Source organism: Mya arenaria, chromosome 11, assembly GCF_026914265.1.
Source record: "Mya arenaria isolate MELC-2E11 chromosome 11, ASM2691426v1".
Taxonomy (NCBI): domain Eukaryota; kingdom Metazoa; phylum Mollusca; class Bivalvia; order Myida; family Myidae; genus Mya; species Mya arenaria.
This window is the reverse complement of record NC_069132.1, coordinates 18918418-18937062: the sequence shown is the minus strand read 5'-3', so window position 1 is coordinate 18937062 and position 18645 is coordinate 18918418. Positions and strand designations below refer to the sequence as shown.

Here is an 18645-nt window from a genome sequence, read left to right as displayed (position 1 = left end):
GTTATCCGCCATAATGGATTGTAAAACATTTTTCCATACTGAGTCGAAGCTTACGTAAACGTAAAATAACGGGGTTACACGAGTGGTTTCCGATTTGCTTTACAACGCCAATCGTCGCATATCTACCTTCTCGTGGAATGCTTTTAAGATGACAAGGTGGTTTACGAAAACACCCGAATTAATTTATTGATAAAATTATATCAATAGTATCATATTAAGGAATTAATATTCAACGTATTATGATCCCCTTCAAGCCAACCGCCAACCATCCATCCATGCATCCATGCATCCATCCCATCCCATCCCATCCCATCCCACCCCATCTCATCCATCCATCCATCCTGTTCCGGCAGCGCCATGGGCGTTTTGATTTTTTGCCGGCTTTATTTCACACCGTGTATCTATCTAGTTGAACGTTTTTAAGACAATAAGGTGAGGCTAAGGGCTAACGTTACCAGGATTCAGTGGCGAGTCCCGTGTTCCAGTGGTTACACACTTAACTGTCCATGAGGACCACTAAAATACTCTTCCGTGTGGGACGTTAAACGGGGGTCCCGTGTGCTATACACTGGTGCACATTCAAGGCACAGCGTAGCTCTAGCCAGGGTAAGTTCTGATTGTGCTCTATGCTTCAAAACCCTTATAATTTATGTACAATCTTATTGGGGCACTCGCCGAATTGGCCTTGTCCGAGTGAGAGTATGAATACATTTAAAACCACTACCTCGTGTTACCACGAATGACGTCCTTAATCGATCTGTTTGTAGGTTCATTTGCATTAATAGAATGATACAATTATTCATCAACAGATATACATGTTTTACCCGTCTGTGGTTTTACAAATCAAGTCGAGATATTGCCATAGCCTCAGAATTATCTGTTTCCGGCGGCCCTTTGAGTCGCCGTGCTCTTGTTTTACTTCGAAGGTATCCATTTAATGTTCCTTCAGTATTGACCAGGAACTGGAACAATCTGAGCCCGTGAAAATAATTCATTACATTAATGGGAAGTTTGGTTTCGAGTTTAGTTCTCTTAGGAATATGGAAGCGTACCAGGTGCATGATTATATGTGTCCACAACACTTCGGTAATCACTCTGACCGATTACCACCGGTATCTTGGTTAAAAGAGTCCATCTGTCATTCGAGCTAAAACATTTTGCACCATGAGCAAGGCAAGAGGAACAATAATGCGACAACAGCCTTATGAGATTTTAAAATTACAATGACAAATGCTTGTCACTACATGGTTACGATTCATAACACATAGCTCAGACACATTCCGAGAATGAATAGTGAAATTCATCTCCAAAATAAATTTTGCCTTCATTTGTGTTTAAGAACGCAAGGGACAGAAGTTACTTTTGCAACCATATGTTCGTAGAAATTCCAAGAAAATTGTAAACGTCAGGGTTGGATACAGTACAGTTCACTAACGACTTCATTCTTTGGCACCAGCAAGTAACCGATTAATTAAAAGCTACTCTCCGTTACAGACTTTGTCGTAAAATATCAAGACAATTTTCATTAACAACTAGAAATACGCATTGCACAATATACCACTTTCAACCATTTAAATTCATGACTTCCTTACAATACCCAGTTAAATCGTTTGCTGCAAAACAAACACGTAAATATTAACTACATATATATATATATTGATGATATTACCTGGGTGCGTGCAGACTTCCGTTGCCTGTGACGTCGTGGCATTGAAATATGACGTCACGTTTTCCAGAGGCATGAGAACTGTTGCCGTGTGGTTTTCGATCATTTTTTATTCTTTCAAGAAGATTCTTATAATCCAGTTGCTATGATTCAACTTCACAGGGTAATTGTGAGTACTGGAGTGGTATCCATCATTTATATTTGATCGTAATTTGTAACACCAAAACCTCAAATGGATCCTGAAAAGGAGACTATAGTTATATAAGTGTCAAAACATACTTCAAAGAAGACGTACGACTGGATAATGAGTATTCATTTCATTTAAGAACAGTTACGTTCCACGTCATCATGGTGCCAGAGATAAGTTAACGTGTATTGATTGATGTGTAATCTATTGCGAGTAGCGGTTAAATGAACAATTTCCTCACAACAATTAACAATCAAGCGGTTTTTTTATATATAATTCAAATTATAGATACATTCTAGAAATAGCAACAGGCACATTGATTTTGTCTGCAGTGCCTGCCGTGAAAATCAATGGGTGATCATTTGATGATGGTTTTCCTAACAAAATTACGAAGAACCTGCTCCACGGCTATTTAATACTATTCTTTTTGATGGATCAGGTTGGAATTAATGTTGTTGACTCAGCCAATCAAATTCTTGATTCTCCTGTTTGTGTTATGCCAACTCACGATATTGCTCAATTTACCACCACGACTGGAAGTTTACATATGGGCGGCAGTACTCGTTAATAATTCACACATTTCAAGACTTTCTCCGGCATTGGAAAAAACCTTTTAATACTGAAGGAATAGATATTTGTATGGCTGGTAACATCTAGACAAATGAATCGCCTTACAATCGACCGGGTGTCCTTTTTGTCACATACCATTCAGCTTTCTATTTTATTACACTCATATTCAGTGTGTGTATACCACGTGATAAATAACGTCATATATGCTACGTCGGAAGGCAAAAATTTGCTTAAAATGAAGACTTATATCAAACAAAACTTTTCATTTACAAAACCATTTCAAATGAAACAAAGAGAAGTCTATGCCACTTGAAGAGCCCCGCATTTGTTTTATATCCGAAATTTTATGAGGTCATTAGTTTCCTCGAACACTTCGACAAACATGCTTCCAAAATAATGTTTTGACAGTGCTCCGTCAGACAGCCGTAATGGAAAAGGTTTGTCGAAGTGTTTTAAGAAACTAAACTCGCACTCAAATTCTGGTAAAAGACCGAAGGTAGGGCTCCGAAAGCGGCGTAGACTGCGCTATGTTTCATTTAAAATGGTGAAGAAATAGTGAAGATATCTTTGTTTAAAGTATTTTATTAAATCAAAATATTGCCTTCCGACATAGCATTTATGACGCAATTTATCACGTGGTATACACACACTGATATTATACATTTGATGTTCCAGCACATTCCTACGCATTGAAGTATTATTGAAAATTGTGAAGAACTAGGGCTAATGGTTGGCTAGAGGTAGGCATGTCTGAACGTGGACTCCAGCCTTACTTTTAAATAGAATCTCAACACTGGTTTTTAACTACAAAACGTACACGGATTGTTCTGGAATGATATGTCGAGGACTATGTATACGCCATACGGTCGATGTCTCCTAGTTTTGTTTTGTATGACCGTAACTGTTTTGTACTGAGTCCTGGGAATGCATACAGCTGTATGGATACTCGAGCTTAAAGTAAATATTCAAATCCTGACGAAAAACACCTTTCCACGTAAGCAGGAATTTTAAGACCAAACAATGATAACAAGCACATATAATATACATATATCACAGAAAAAAGGGGAATTAATGGAAAAGAGTCCACCTTAAAATAACGGACCCTTTTTTAACGGTAATGTGTCCGTTTCATTAAAGGATTTAAGTCGTAGCCTTATACATTTATATTTTGTATGAAGTCACAAACGGCAACGCATTTATAGGTTGTATTTCCTCAAATTTGTGTTCATGGACTCAGTCAAATATAGAACAAAATGATGATTATATGATACTTATAGAATCAACAAAGATTTTTATTGGAACGCCCACTATGGCTCTTTCAATATAACGCTCGTAGAGTGCCCGTGGACAACCGTAAAGTTACACGGGCAGAATGTAAATGATAAATCGTCTTACGATATTTTGAAATGAAACGCAGTTTACGCGCAAAATGGGGTAACATGAAATTTACGATCTGAAAGCCTTACGATATTTATTGAAAGATCTATTTCGATTTTAGTCGTAAATTAAAAGGCTATATTTTTGCTTCACATTTGAGTAACTTGAATTTTTAACCAGTATTAAAAGTAAACAAAGTGGAATAAACAACGATTTAAGATTATTGTAGTAACGGTTCCTTTAATAACCTTCTTATGGATGATCCTTTCCTGAGCAAGGGCCCCAGGGTCATTGAAGTTACGACTAAGATCCTTTGCTGATCACAGGCCCTAGGGTCACTGAAGTTTCGACTACTATACTTAATTGAGCACAGGCCCAAGGGCCATTGAAGTTACGACTAAGATTCTTTACTGAGCACGGTCCCCAGGGTCACTGAAGAAACGACTAAGATATTTTACTGATCACGGGCCCCAGGGCCAAGCCAAAGAAGTTACGACTTAGATCTATTACGGAGCAAGGGCCCAAGGGACATTGAAGTAACGACAAAGATACTTTACTGAGCAGGGGCCCAGGGTCACTGAAGTAACGACAAAGATCCTTAACTGAGCACGGCCCCAGGGTCATCGAAGTTACGACTAACATACTTTACTGAGCACGGGCCCCAGGGTCATTGAAGTTACGACTAACATACTTTACTGAGCACGGGCCCTAGGGTCATTGATGTTACGACTAAGATCCTTTACTGAGCACGGGCCCAGTGGTCATTGAGGTTAAGACTAACATACTTTACTAAGCACGGGCCCCAGGGTCATTGAAGTTACGACTAACATACTTAACTGAGCACGGGATCAAGCGTCATTGAAGTTACGACTAAGATCCTTTACTGAGCACGGGCCATATGGTCACTGAAGTTACGACTAAGATCCTTAACTGAGCACGGGCCACAGGGTCACTGAATTAACGACAAAGATCCTTAACTGAGCAGGGGCCCAAGAATCACTAAAGTAACGACAAAGATCCTTTATTGAGCACGGTCCCTAGGGTCACTGAAGTAACGACTAAGATCCTTATCTGAGCACGGGCCTCAGGGTCACTGAAGTAACGACAAAGATCCTTAACTGAGCAGGGGCCCAGGGTCATTGAAGTTACGACTAACATACTTAACTGAGCAGGGGCCCAGTGTCACCGAGGTAACGACAAAGATCCTTAACTGAGTAGGGGCCTCAGGGTCACTGAAGTTATGACAAAGATCCTTAACTGAGCACGGCCCCAGGGTCATTGAAGTTACGACTAACATACTTTACTGAGCACGGGCCCCAGGGTCATTGAAGTTACGGCTAAGATCCTTTACTGAGCACGGGCCCCAGGGTCATTGAAGTTACGACTAACATACTTTACTGAGCACGGGCCCTAGGGTCATTGATGTTACGACTAAGTTCCTTTACTGAGCACGGGCCCAATGGTCATTGAGGTTACGACTAACATACTTTACAAATCACGGGCCACAGGGTCACTGAAGTAACGACAAAGATCCTTAACTGAGCACGGGATCAAGCGTCATTGAAGTTACGACTAAGATCCTTTACTGAGCACGGTCCCTAAGGTCACTAAAGTTACGACTAAGATCCTTAACTGAGCACGGGCCACAGGGTCACTGAAGTAACGACAAAGATCCTTAACTGAGCAGGGGCCCCAGGGTCACTGAAGTTACGACTAAGATCCTTAACTGAGCACGGGCCACATGGTCACTGAAGTAACGACAAAGATCCTTAACTGAGCAGGGGCCCAAGGGTCACTGAAGTAACGTCAAAGATCCTTAACTGAGCAGGGGCCCAGGGTCACTGAAGTAACGACAAAGATCCTTAACTGAGCAGGGGCCCAAGGGTCACTGAAGTAACGACAAAGATCCTTTAATGAGCACGATCCCCAGGGTCACTGAAGTTACGACTAAGATCCTTAACTGAGCACGGGCCCCAGGGTCACTGAAGTAACGACAAAGATCCTTAACTGAGCAGGGGCCCAGGGTCACTGAAGTAACGACAAATATCCTTAACTGAGCAGGGGCCCAGGGTCACTGAAGTAACGACAAAGATCCTTAACTGAGCAGAGCCCTCAGAGTCACTGAAGTAACGACAACGATCCTTAACTGAGCACGGCCCCAGGGTCATTGAAGTTATGCCTAACATACTTTACTGAGCACGGGTCCCAGGGTCATTGAAGTTACGGCTAAGATCCTTTACTGAGCATGGGCCCCAGGGTCATTGAAGTTACGACTAACATACTTTACTGAGCACGGGCCCTAGGGTCATTGATGTTACGACTAAGATCCTTTACTGAGCACGGGCCCAATGGTCATTGAAGTTACGACTAACATACTTTACTAAGCACGGGCCCCAGGGTAATTGAAGTTACGACTAACATACTTAACTGAGCACGGGATCAAGCGTCATTGAAGTAACGACTAAGATCCTTTACTGAGCACGGTCCCTATGATCACTGAAATTACGGCTAAGATCCTTAACTGAGCACGGGCCACAGGGTCACTGAAGTAACGACAACGATCCTTAACTGAGCAGGGGCCCCAGGGTCACTGAAGTAACGACAAAGATCCTTTACTGAGCACGGGCCCTAGGGTCACTGAAGTAACGACAAAGATCCTTAACTGAGCAGGGGCCCCAGGGTCACTGAAGTAACGACAAATATCCTTAACTGAGCACGGGCCCCAGGGTCACTGAAGTAACGACTAAGATCCTTAACTGAGCACGGGCCCCAGGGTCACTGAAGTAACGACTAAGATCCTTAACTGAGCACGGGCCCCAGGGTCACTGAGGTAACGACAAAGATCCTTAACTGAGCATGGCCCCACAGGGTCACTGAAGTTACGACTAAGATCCTTAACTGAGCACGGGCCACAGGGTCACTGAAGTAACGACAAAGATCCTTAACTGAGCAGGGGCCCAAGGGTCACTGAAGTAACGACAAAGATCCTTTATTGAGCACGGTCCCTAGGGTCACTGAAGTAACGACTAAGATCCTTAACTGAGCACGGGCCCCAGGGTCACTGAAGTAACGACAAAGATCCTTAACTGAGCAGGGGCCCAGGGTCACTGAAGTAACGACAAAGATCCTTAACTGAGCAGGGGCCCAGGGTCACTGAAGTAACGACAAAGATCCTTAACTGAGCAGGGGCCTCAGAGTCACTGAAGTTACGACAACGATCCTTAACTGAGCAGGGGCCCAGGGTCACTGAAGTAACGACAAAGATCCTTAACTGAGCATGGCCCCACATGGTCACTGAAGTTACGACTAAGATCCTTTACTGAGCACGGTCCCTAGGGAAACTGAAGTTACGACTAAGATCTTTAACTGAGCAGGGGCCCCAGGGTCACTGAAGTAACGACAAAGATCCTTAACTGAGCAGGCGCCCCAGGGTCACTGAAGTAACGACAAAGATCCTTTACTGAGAACAGGCCCCAGAGTTATTGAAGTTACGACTAAGATCCTATACTGAGCACGGGCCACAGGGTTATTGAAGTTACGATTATCATACTTTAGTGAGCACAGGCCCCAGGGTTATTGAAGTTACGACTAAGATCCTTTACTGAGCACAGGCCCCAGGGTTATTGAAGTTCCGACTTAGATCCTATACTGAGCACGGGCCCCAGGGTCATTGCACTTACGACTAAGATTCTATACTGAGCACGGGCCACAGGTTTATTGAAGTTACGACTAAGATCCTTTACTGAGCAGGGGCCCAGGTTAATTGAAGTAGCGACGATGAACTTTTACTGAGCATGGGTCCCAGGGTTATTTAAGTAACGACTAAGATCCTTTACTGAGCATGGGTTCCATGGTAGTTGAAGTTACGACAAAGATCCTGTACTGAGCACGGGCTCCAGGGACACTGAAATCACGACAAAGATCCTTTACTAAGCATGGGCCCCAGGGTAGTTGAAGTCACGACAAAGATCCTGTACTGAGCACGGGCCCCAGGGTTATTTAAGTAACGACTAAGATCCTTTAATGAGCACGGGCCCCAGGATAATTGAAGTCACGACAATGATCCTTTACTAAGCACGGACACAAGGGTCCTTGAAGTTACGACAAAGATTCATTATTGAGCACGGGCCCAAGATCTTTTACTAACCCTAGAGTCACTAAAGTCACGACAGGGTCCGAAGTTACTAACGTCATGAATGTCATGAATCTGAGTTTGAGACTCAAAACTGCAAATCTTTACTTAATTGTAAAATTGCTGACTGGTAACTGTATATGTTTAACATAACGTGTTCACAATAAATACACAGCATACGTGAAAAAGCTACTTTTAATATCAGATTTTAAAATTCCACGGCTAAAGACGTTTGTGAGTACGGATCTCGATTCAATAAAAGCTCACCACGAATATGTTCCATCATTGTGTCGGCTAAACATTAATATTATTATCGGCATATATCCAGTTATTTTCGATAAAAATGGCCGAGGAGTTCCGAATGCCGATGTTGTTTTCGCATTCGGAGCTCCTCGGCCATTTTTATCGAAAACAATCTCGGGTGCATGCCGGTACATCAGTTGAAGTAGTTCGTAAATTCTTGAATTATATCATTAATGAAATTTAGTGTTTAAGAGTTGTAATTATTGATCTACGTTTAAAGTGATTGCCAGTGAAGCATATTATTGCAAACATAATTAAGATTCCAAAGAGTTTAGTCATAAAGTTTAACTGCTAAATAGAAATACTACGCGACATTCTTGCAGCGGACTTAACTTCACCGCTTTTGAGAATGTAAACCGTCCAAATACATCCGCCTCGGAGGTTGTTTTCGATAAAAAACGGCCGAGGAGTTCCGAATGGTTGTTTTCGCAAAAAAAAATGGCCGAGGAGCTCCGAATGTGGACTGAACCTTCCTCACAAAGTCAAAACGTCCTCAGCCAATATCGGGTTTCATTTAATTAACACAGCAATAAACTTTCGTGAAGAAAGCAATGCTCATATATCCTACAGCATATACGTTTATCAGTTATTATTATGAAGTTTGCTAATTGCATAAAATATTTATCAAATTACATTACCTATTCTTAGGTTACGATAGTCATATGTCAGTTACAGTTTAAGGCCACTCAGAAGATCATTTGGATTTGATTTAATTGCCTGTTAACAAAATTGAAAAAAAAATCAGGCATTACGGCCCTACAGCCATTCAATTCTTTCAGTGCTTTCATTATTAAAAGTAAATGTTAGCAACAAGTAAAATTCTAAAGGAATATCTTTCCAATAACAAAGCACTACAACTGCTCTCAAGGCACTCACTATAACCAAACACAGACTGAGCAAGTCAGTCTGTACTCGTATCAGAACATTCACATTCTTCAAATGTATCTTCTATGGTGTGTTTATTACTTTTTTGGATAGAAAATTATGTTAAACTGTTTTCATCCATTACGCTTATTTATTTTTTGTATATACATGTGAACATGTTTATCCATCCATATGTTGAATAGTATCACTATTAATGCTGTTTTAAAACAAGATAATCTAAGTCTTATTACAATCAAGAACTTATAATTTTTAAAAGAGACGATACCTTTCAAATCCTTCATGTAATGACCCTCCGTTAGTTGACAAATCCAGTCACATGTAACTGCAATGCACTAAACCTAAATGTATTGCTCTCAATCAGTGCCAAGTGTTCTTGTAGTTGAATACAATGGAAAAGCCATCACTGTAATGGAGCGGCGGATCGCTCCCCACAAAGCGCTGTGGTGGACAATCTATAAATGGTCCTGCTTACCCCCACACCGACAGCACATGGCAGACCCTCTCTGTGATATCGGTTCTTAGTGAGCTACAGCAACAAATGGAAACATTTCTCAGAATGCGGATATGATGCTTTACTTCTGCTTATGAAATGGTTTTCCAAGCACATTCAGCTGTCTGCGTATGGCAATTCACCACATTAGGTTACCTAAGTAATCAAAAATCAGGACGGTTGGAATATCAAATTGTGGTTTGATGGCTTTGGTCTTAAAGACCATAAAGTTACTAACTCGTATAAAAATGCGTATTATCGCAGATTGCTGGTTGTGATATAGTCGACCTGAATACTCGATAATGCTGTTTAATGATTAAGACACGAACGAACTTATCCAGGATTTCAAGTCCAAATCAACTGCTTTCGTTTGATTTAATATTCAAATCATAAAGATACCGCAAGTTGAAAGATTTTGCAGTCAGGCAGAATTCCAAGTTATTGAATTATAAGCGACGCGTCTGGGCTGTATCAATTTATTATCAAGAGACCGACTTAAGGTTTGGAACAGTCTTCGGTTATCATGGAAACAATATTCTTGGTGCTGTTCATCTGTTCAATCATTGTGAGATTTTATAACAGGGAACGACTTCCAGACTTTTGTGAACCCTGTGTCGATCAATATACACTCATATTACTAATACTGGTTCATGGGATGTTAAGAAACATTCAATCATCAACATAGACACAATTGATAACAACCTAGACCCCCTGCAATTATACAGGGAACCACTCCTTGAAATAATGAATTAACGTGAACATGCGTAGTCAGCATTAGAACATTTGATCGTTACGGGCCAATAACGCCTTTATAGTATATGCCATTGTACTCCGTCTCCAGTTTGTCATCTTATATATATAGCTGCTTTCCCATTTGCCACACTCTATATATAATCCCCCGTCTCCTCAAGTTTGCCATCTTATATAACTATATTTCGCTGCTTTTCCACTTGCCACACTCTATAAATAATCCCCCGTCTCCTCCAGTTTGCCATCTTATATGTATATTTCGCTGCTTTATTACTTGTCACACTCTATAAATAATCCCCCGTCTCCTCCAGTTTGCCATCTTATATATATATTTCGCTGCTTTATTACTTGTCACACTCTATATATAATCCCCCGTCTCCTCCAGTTTGCCATCTTATATAATTATATTTCGCTGGTGTTCCTCTTGCCACACTCTATAAATAATCAGCCGTCTCCTTCAGTTTGCCATCTCATATATATTTCGCTGCTTATCTACTTGCCACACTCTCTATATATATACACAAATTCATTTTAGCTCGATTGTGACGAAAGCTAAGCTTATAGAATCACTCTCGAGTCCGTTTCCTGGGCAGAAACCAGTACTGTGTCCTTTTTTGAGAGGCCATGAGAAAGTACCCCTGATGGGGATCGAACCCACAACCTCTTGGGTGATAGGAGGACACCTATACCACTAGACCACTCTCACCTCACCTCTGCTTTATGACTTGTCACACTCTATTTATAATCCCCCCGTCTCCTCCAGTTTGCCATCTTATATATATTTCGATGCTTTATTACTTGCCACACTCTATATATAATCCCCCCGTCTCCTCCAGTTTGCCATCTCATATATATTTCGATGCTTTATTACTTGCCTCACTCTATATATAATCCCCCCGTCTCCTCCAGTTTGCCATCTTATATATATTTCGTTGCTTTATTACTTGCCACACTCTATATATAATCCCCCCGTCTCCTCCAGTTTGCCATCTTTGATATATTTCGTTGCTTTATTACTTGCCACACTCTATATATAATCCTCCCGTCTCCTCCAGTTTGCCATCTCATATATATTTCGATGCTTTATTACTTGCCTCACTCTATATATAATCCCCCCGTCTCCTCCAGTTTGCCATCTTATATATATTTCGTTGCTTTATTACTTGCCACACTCTATATATAATCCTCCCGTCTCCTCCAGTTTGCCATATTATATATATTTCGTTGCTTTATTACTTGCCACACTCTATATATAATCCTCCCGTCTCCTCCAGTTTGCCATCTCATATATATTTCGCTGCTTTTTTACTTGCCACACTCTATATCTTCCTCCCGTCTCCTCCAGTTTGCCATCTTATATATATTTCGTTGCTTTATTACTTGCCACACTCTATATATAATCCCCTCGTCTCATCCAGTTTGCCATCTCATATATATTTCGCTGCTTTTTTACTTGCCACACTCTATATCCCCCAACCCGTCTCCTCCAGTTGTCATCTTATATATGTTTCGCTGCTTATCCACTTGCCACACTTTATATATACTCGCCCGTCTCCTTCAGTTTGCCATCTTATATATATGTCGCTGCTTTTCCACACACTACGCTCTTTCGCTTCACCTGTAGTTAGCAATATTCTTTATATCTCGCTGGTCCTTTTAGAATTGCCAAGCTCTAAATATCTCGCGTCTCTTCCAGTATGCCATCTTAAATATATATCGCTGCTCCTTCATTCGCAATGTTCTTTATATATTACTGCTGCTCCTCCAATTGCTATGATATATAAACATGCCGCTTCTTTTCTCTTGTCTTACTCTACATATCACCCTGCACCCAACTTTGCCATGTCTATTTATATTGCTACTCATCCCTTTCTCATGTTATATCTTGTAGCTCCTCCAGGTGCCATGTCCTATACACCTTGCTACTACACGATGCGCCGTGTTCTATATATCCTGTTGCTCCTACAAGTGCCATATTCTATTTACCTTGCGCCTACTGAATGTGCCGTGTTCTATATATCCTGTTGCTCTTCCAGGTGCCATGTTCTTTATACCTCGCTACTACACAGTGTGCCGTGTTCTATATATCCTGTTGCTCTTCCAGGTGCCATGTTCTATATACCTCGCTACTACACAGTGTGCCGTGTTCTATATATCCTGTTGCTCTTCCAGGTGCCATGTTATATATACCTCGCTACTACACAGTGTGCCGTGTTCTATATATCCTGTTGCTCTTCCAGGTGCCATGTTCTATATACCTCGCTACTACACAGTGTGCCGTGTTCTATATATCCTGTTGCTCTTCCAGGTGCCATGTTCTATATACCTCGCTACTACACAGTGTGCCGTGTTCTATATATCCTGTTGCTCTTCCATGTGCCATGTTCTATATACCTCGCTACTACACAGTGTGCCGTGTTCTATATATCATGTTGCTCTTCCAGGTGCCATGTTCTATATACCTCGCTACTACACAGTGTGCCGTGTTCTATATATCCTGTTGCTCTTCCAGGTGCCATGTTCTATATACCTCGCTACTACACAGTGTGCCGTGTTCTATATATCATGTTGCTCTTCCAGGTGCCATGTTCTATATACCTCGCTACTACACAGTGTGCCATGTTTGATATTGTATTGTGTTTCTCCTCCGGGTTTGATGCCCTATATATCTTACGACTAAGTGCCATGCTCTACATATATTTTGCTACTTTCCTGGTGTCAAGTTCTTCATATCTTTATTCTCCTATAGGTGATATGCTCTATATATCACGACACCATCCCATTTTGCTTGCTACTTAAAAGGTCGCACTGATCCCTTACAAACGCTATTGCTCCTCCAAAATACCCTGTTCTATACATCTTACTGCTCCTCAAGTCCGCCATTCTGCTTCATATATATCGTTGCTCCTTAAATAACACATGTTCAAGATATCCTGTTGCTCCTCAATTTTGCCATATTGCTTAATTAAACTTGATGCTCCTTCAATCTGCCGTGTTCTACGTATCTCGCTGCTCCCCGAGTTAACCATGGTGCTTTATATATCTCAACGGTAATTGCAAACATTCCGACTGCAGCGACAAGCCCAGAAGTGTTCTTTTCTCATCGATAAATAAGTATGTGAAGAATGGTGTTCGTTCGTCAACTCACGTTTGTTGATTTCGTAAATATTTCTGGGCACAATCGAGCACGCCCGATTTATAAAATGGTGTACAGTTTAACTTATAGCAAAAAGGGCTTCCTATAACAGCAATGAATTCTACTTACTATAACAGTAATAAATTCACCGAAAAATGAACACGTGTCGGTAACAACTACAAGGTCTGTCAATAGACAAACTCCACCAAACTGATATCTTACTGATCTGCGCTATTCACTTCAGTTATAATTGTATAAAAAAGCCTCGTAACATTTTTCAAATTTTCGGCTCATTAATTTTCCCTTTATCGATTATGACAAATGTACCAGCATACAACAAATAAGAAGTCCATGTTTACGATCCCGCTCTATTTTCTGTTTAACGCCAAAATTGAAAATATTGTGGAGCCCATAAAAAACCATACAATTTTTAACTTCAGTACATTTAACAGGGGTTATTTGAGATATAAAATATAACGCGCAGTGCCGTAGCTACATTGAGGCACACCGAGTCACCTGCCTCGGTGTTTTAGGGCATATAACAATTGCTATAGCTATAAAAATAACTCCTAGCGGGGGGGGGGGATGCCCCCGGAACCTTATAGACCGTTCTGCCTAGGTGTTTTTTTAAGTCTGGCTACGGCACTGACGCGTAACGCGTTTAAAGCCGATGCATGAACCTTTTCTTTAAATGTAATATGTGCTTTCTAAGAATCGCTTTTAATCAATTAATTTATATTCCTGCACTTGTCTTTCATTACTTGTTAAGTTGTGAATGAATCCATAGTTGTGATTCCATCGAAATAAAAGCGATTGTTATAAATACCCGACCAATTCTATAAAACATAATCAGATTAAACAAAACCTTCGGGGTTTTATTGGAGAGCCTGATTGTCTGTTCACCAGGGAAATGCATTGATTTATTATTGCCTGCAGTTATTCACTCATGTTTTTTCCTGATATGACTCACTTATAATGCAAGTGAAGGTAGCGGTCCAGTGGCGTAAAGTTAAAAGCATTTCGTTTAAAGCGGCGTTTCGGCGTCAAGTAAGTCGACTGAGGGCCTTAAGTAGTGTTTGAAAATCGGACTCCATTTGCTATCGATAATCGAATCAAATTGGACCAAGCATTTCGATTTACTATCGGACAATAATCGAAAGTTGAAAATACATTCTTTATACATAGTATCATCATGATCATTTAAATGGTTAAACCTGGAATCAGTACGTGTGATGCTATAGTCATGCATTTTGGAACAGTAAGTACAATTCAATGACCTTTTTCTGTCTTTAATAACTTAACGAAAAAATAACAACACAACACATACTTAATAATTTAACAAATGGTACACACCGCACCAAGTAAGCCATCTTAGCATTTTATCCATGTAAAAGCATATTAAATATTTGTGAACCAGCTTAACATTCAATAACCTGTTATATTGAACATTCATTAGAATATCCTTATTTCATAAAACTTTCACAAAAAAAGTAAATTAGTCAATTACAAACGATACCAAAAAAGGTTAAAAAACTGAATGCATCTATTTGCAGGTAAGACCGGACCCACTACACCAAAGAGACAGGTAATTGAAGAAGGTTTTATGAAATATATAAACAATTAAAACAATTTGTAATTTTGGGAGAGTTTATTAGTTTCTAAGCAAAAGTGTTTACATTCACCGCATTTGTGTAAGAGAGTGACCAGTCTCTTGTTAAAATGAACCCAATGAGAATCGACCGAAAAAAAAATGACATGTACTCGACTTTGACGACAAAACTAAAAAATACATAGTTACCGGAAGTAACACTAGCGACATCGATTTTGGACAACCACTACGATTGTCGCCGAGATAGCATTGTCAGCGACGATTAGTCGATTGTACTCGATAATCGTTTCATCACTAGCCTTAAGCTACTGGCTTGCTGCCCAAAGCGGCCTTTTTCCGGCTGGAAGTTAGCAGCCCGGCGACGAATTTTTTTCTTAATATAACGCAGAATTGTACTTACTTTCTCATTTCGAATACACTATTTTTAATTAGTGTTAACATGGTTTTAAGAATCTGAGCAACGCACGGCCAACTAATAAACCCATTTTTGTGCCAAACTGGTTGAAATTATTGAGCAGCATTATTTTTGATATTATGAGTTACGGGGTAGGTAGGTGACCCGATATCACCAAACGGGACAAAGGAAACCATATCGGGTAAGAGCGAATCTCGAATATGGTTTCCTGAGCCCCGTATATCCCATATCAGTCACATTCTAACCCCTTAGCGTATACATATGACGTCGACAACCTGTTAACATGTTTAAATGTTTCATTATTCATGAATGACTGTTCAGAAACCCACTTTTTCCTGAGTAAAACTTTGACACAAAAACATGTTTGAACACAAGTGGGTAGTTTTTCCACGAGCATAGACGCCACAGTGGTATAGAAATTGTTAAAAGTAATGGCAAAAGTTACTTTTTCAAAGCAAATATCACCATCAATATTTAAGCTTATATTTGATCCAGAGGAGGATGGCCCTTTCTTGGAAGGCAAACCAAGAATTTTTAGTTTTCCAGAGTGATTTTAAATCATTATTATTTTGCTCAAAAGTTTCAGAAAAAAATGCATTGTCAATAAGAAACTGTGCATTATGTCTTAATAACTTGAAATAATTAAAAATGTCTTCACTTTTATCATTCCTATAAAGGTTAATTGCCTTATCTCTCTCATTGATAGCTTGGAGGATGTCTGAATATATCCACTGTTCAGTCCTCTGTTTAATTCTGACCTGTTTAACATGGGCTATGTTATTAATTACTGATAAAAACAATTTTTTAAAAGCATTCCATACATCAGAAGCATTATCACTGAGCAATACAGGACTCCAATCTGTGGACAAAAGATTGGCTTGAAAATCTCCGTGACTCTATTTCTTAAGGGAACGAACTGCAACTGTATTATGACTACCGATTATTTGTTTTGTAATCTTTCTAGTACAAATTGTCATACATGATCGCTAAAACTGGTATGAATAACACCTGAAATATTTTTTCAACATCAGAGACTAATATCAAATCAATAATGGTTGATGTAGTATAACATATTCTTGTATAATCACATATCAACTGTGTAAAATGAAAAATATCACACGTAATTATATTTTAAATAAGGACCAAGGCAGTCGTAAAGACGCGGTGACCATGTAGCTCGTCCTCCCAGTGTGTGTATACCACGTGATAATTTGCGTTATAAATGCTACGTCGGAAGGCAATATTTTACTTCGAATGAAGACTTTAAACAAAGATAACTTTCCTATTTATTCACCATTTTAAATGAAACATAGCGCAGTCTACGCCGCTTACGGAGCCCCGCCTTCGGTCTTTAACCAGAGTTTGATTGAGAGCGTAGTTTCTTAAAACACTTCGACAAACCTTTTCACAATACGGCCGTCTGACGGAGCACTTTTAAAACATTATTTTGGAAACAGGTTTGTCGAAGTGTTTGATGAAACTAATCACCTTATCAAACTCCAGTAATTTAACGAAGGCGGGGCTCCTTAAGCGGCATAGACTGTCCTTTGTTTAATTTAAAATGGTGTTGTAAAAGAAAAGTTATCTTTGATTTAAGTCTTCATTTTAAGCAAAATTTTGCCTTCTGATGTAGCATTTATGACGTAATTTATCACGTGGTATACACACACTACCTCCGCACACTCTGATTCGAATCTCAAGATAATAGTAAAATACAATTGTTATATACAGTATATAGTAGAATACGCTATTTGTTGACCAGCTTTAGGGTTTGAACATTTATTCAACACAGGAAATAAAACGTATGCTTTATATGCATTTATAATCATGTACATAATTGATAATTTTGATTTTTTAGAGCTTCCATTTTTACGGTCGACTAACGTGATAGAAATGCACACTTTTTTTTAAGAATATCTGGAGGGAAATAAAATTTAAAAAAATGGAGGTACAAATGTTTGTTTATATATGAACATAAGTTGTGACATTTTTAGATGATGATCAAATGGTGGTTATCACATTCTTAGTTTATCGCGTTACAGTTTTATTTTGCTCATTAAGAGGAAAACGTAAGTTGTTTTGAAATAGAGTTAAATATTAAATGTAATATTTATTGTTACCAAATGATTTTGCAATAAAACTGATAGTGAAAATAGGTTATGGAAGATACTGTTGAGAGGCATCCAAAGGATCTTCTGTATTAAAACTTTTTTTTCCCCAAACTAATCCAAATATTTATTATCAGAGTACAATCGCCCATTGTTTAATCATTTGTAAACTATATTGCAACCGTAGGCTAAACAATAATTTATAAAACTGGCTTATATATAAATCCTCCTGATTTTATAAGAGACATTTCATTAAATGAAAAATAAATTTGTGTCAGTCTTCTTTAAGACATAACACTCAAGAGGTGTTGCTCAGAAACAGTAGAATATGGTACATATTCCACTAAGTCTTAATTGGTATGCAAAAGTAAGGCAGAAGATAGCATTGTCTTCACAAACAGTATATGAAAGGCCTGTCACACACACTACCATTGCACCTCGCTAGGGATAAACCGGAGCGTACAATTAACAGCGACATGAAAATCGGCGGAGATCCGTCGAGAGAGCACTTGGTAAATCACAATTGGTCGTAGCAATTTCGATGCCATTTCGGCGTTGTGATACCGATGTTTTACTGATGAAAGAGTCGATGTACTACCGATTTTCTGTCACTTATACCGAGGCGCCGTCGTTGTTCTACCGATATGTCATCGCTGACCGAATCTATAGCGGAGTGACACCGGAGAACTGCCGTTGTAGTCCCGTTGCTCGCTAAAGTAGAACATCGATGATATCGGTAGAAATTTTTCAACAAGTTCAAAATTCATACCTTCGCCGGCCGTTGCTGTTTTTCGCCGATGTCCTGCCGCTGTCCTGCCGTTCTCAGCGATGTGATACCGATGTGCTGTCGTTCTAGTACCGATCTCCGAAAATCGCCAAACTCGTGCTGCGATATATAGCGCCGGCGAGCCAGTTCGGCTAGGTGTGACACGCATTTAACCAAACATTAAAAACGTTTAACTGTTGCTAGAAATTGAAATTACGCATAACAAAAAAATACGAATTATGAGTATAAAG

The 18645-nt window shown here is 39.7% G+C and overlaps 2 protein-coding genes across 4 annotated transcripts in view; one reads left to right on the top strand and one right to left on the bottom strand.

The window, feature by feature from the left end:
• LOC128208948 (sodium/potassium/calcium exchanger 4-like) overlaps positions 1-9551 on the bottom strand; it is a 49083-nt gene extending 39532 nt beyond the window's left edge. Inside the window, exons 1-2 of one of the 2 annotated variants that reach the window (XM_052912684.1) lie at positions 9386-9551; positions 1670-1905 (exon numbers count right to left, since the gene is read on the bottom strand). In XM_052912684.1, the coding sequence (XP_052768644.1) occupies positions 1670-1772 (103 nt within the window). In that variant the 5' untranslated portion in view covers positions 1773-1905; positions 9386-9551. Of the gene's footprint in view, positions 1-1669; positions 2015-9385 lie in introns of those variants that run through there. The other variant, XM_052912683.1, reaches the window with a different exon arrangement.
• Positions 1-18645, top strand: part of LOC128207591 (putative defense protein 2) — a 35512-nt gene that overhangs the window by 8894 nt on the left and 7973 nt on the right. Inside the window, exon 2 of one of the 2 annotated variants that reach the window (XM_052910628.1) lies at positions 15050-15081. The exons of the other annotated variant lie outside the window; for it this stretch is intronic. The gene's annotated coding sequence lies outside the window, so the exon portion shown is untranslated. The remainder of the gene's footprint in view (positions 1-15049; positions 15082-18645) is intronic. 2 annotated transcript variants of the gene reach the window in all.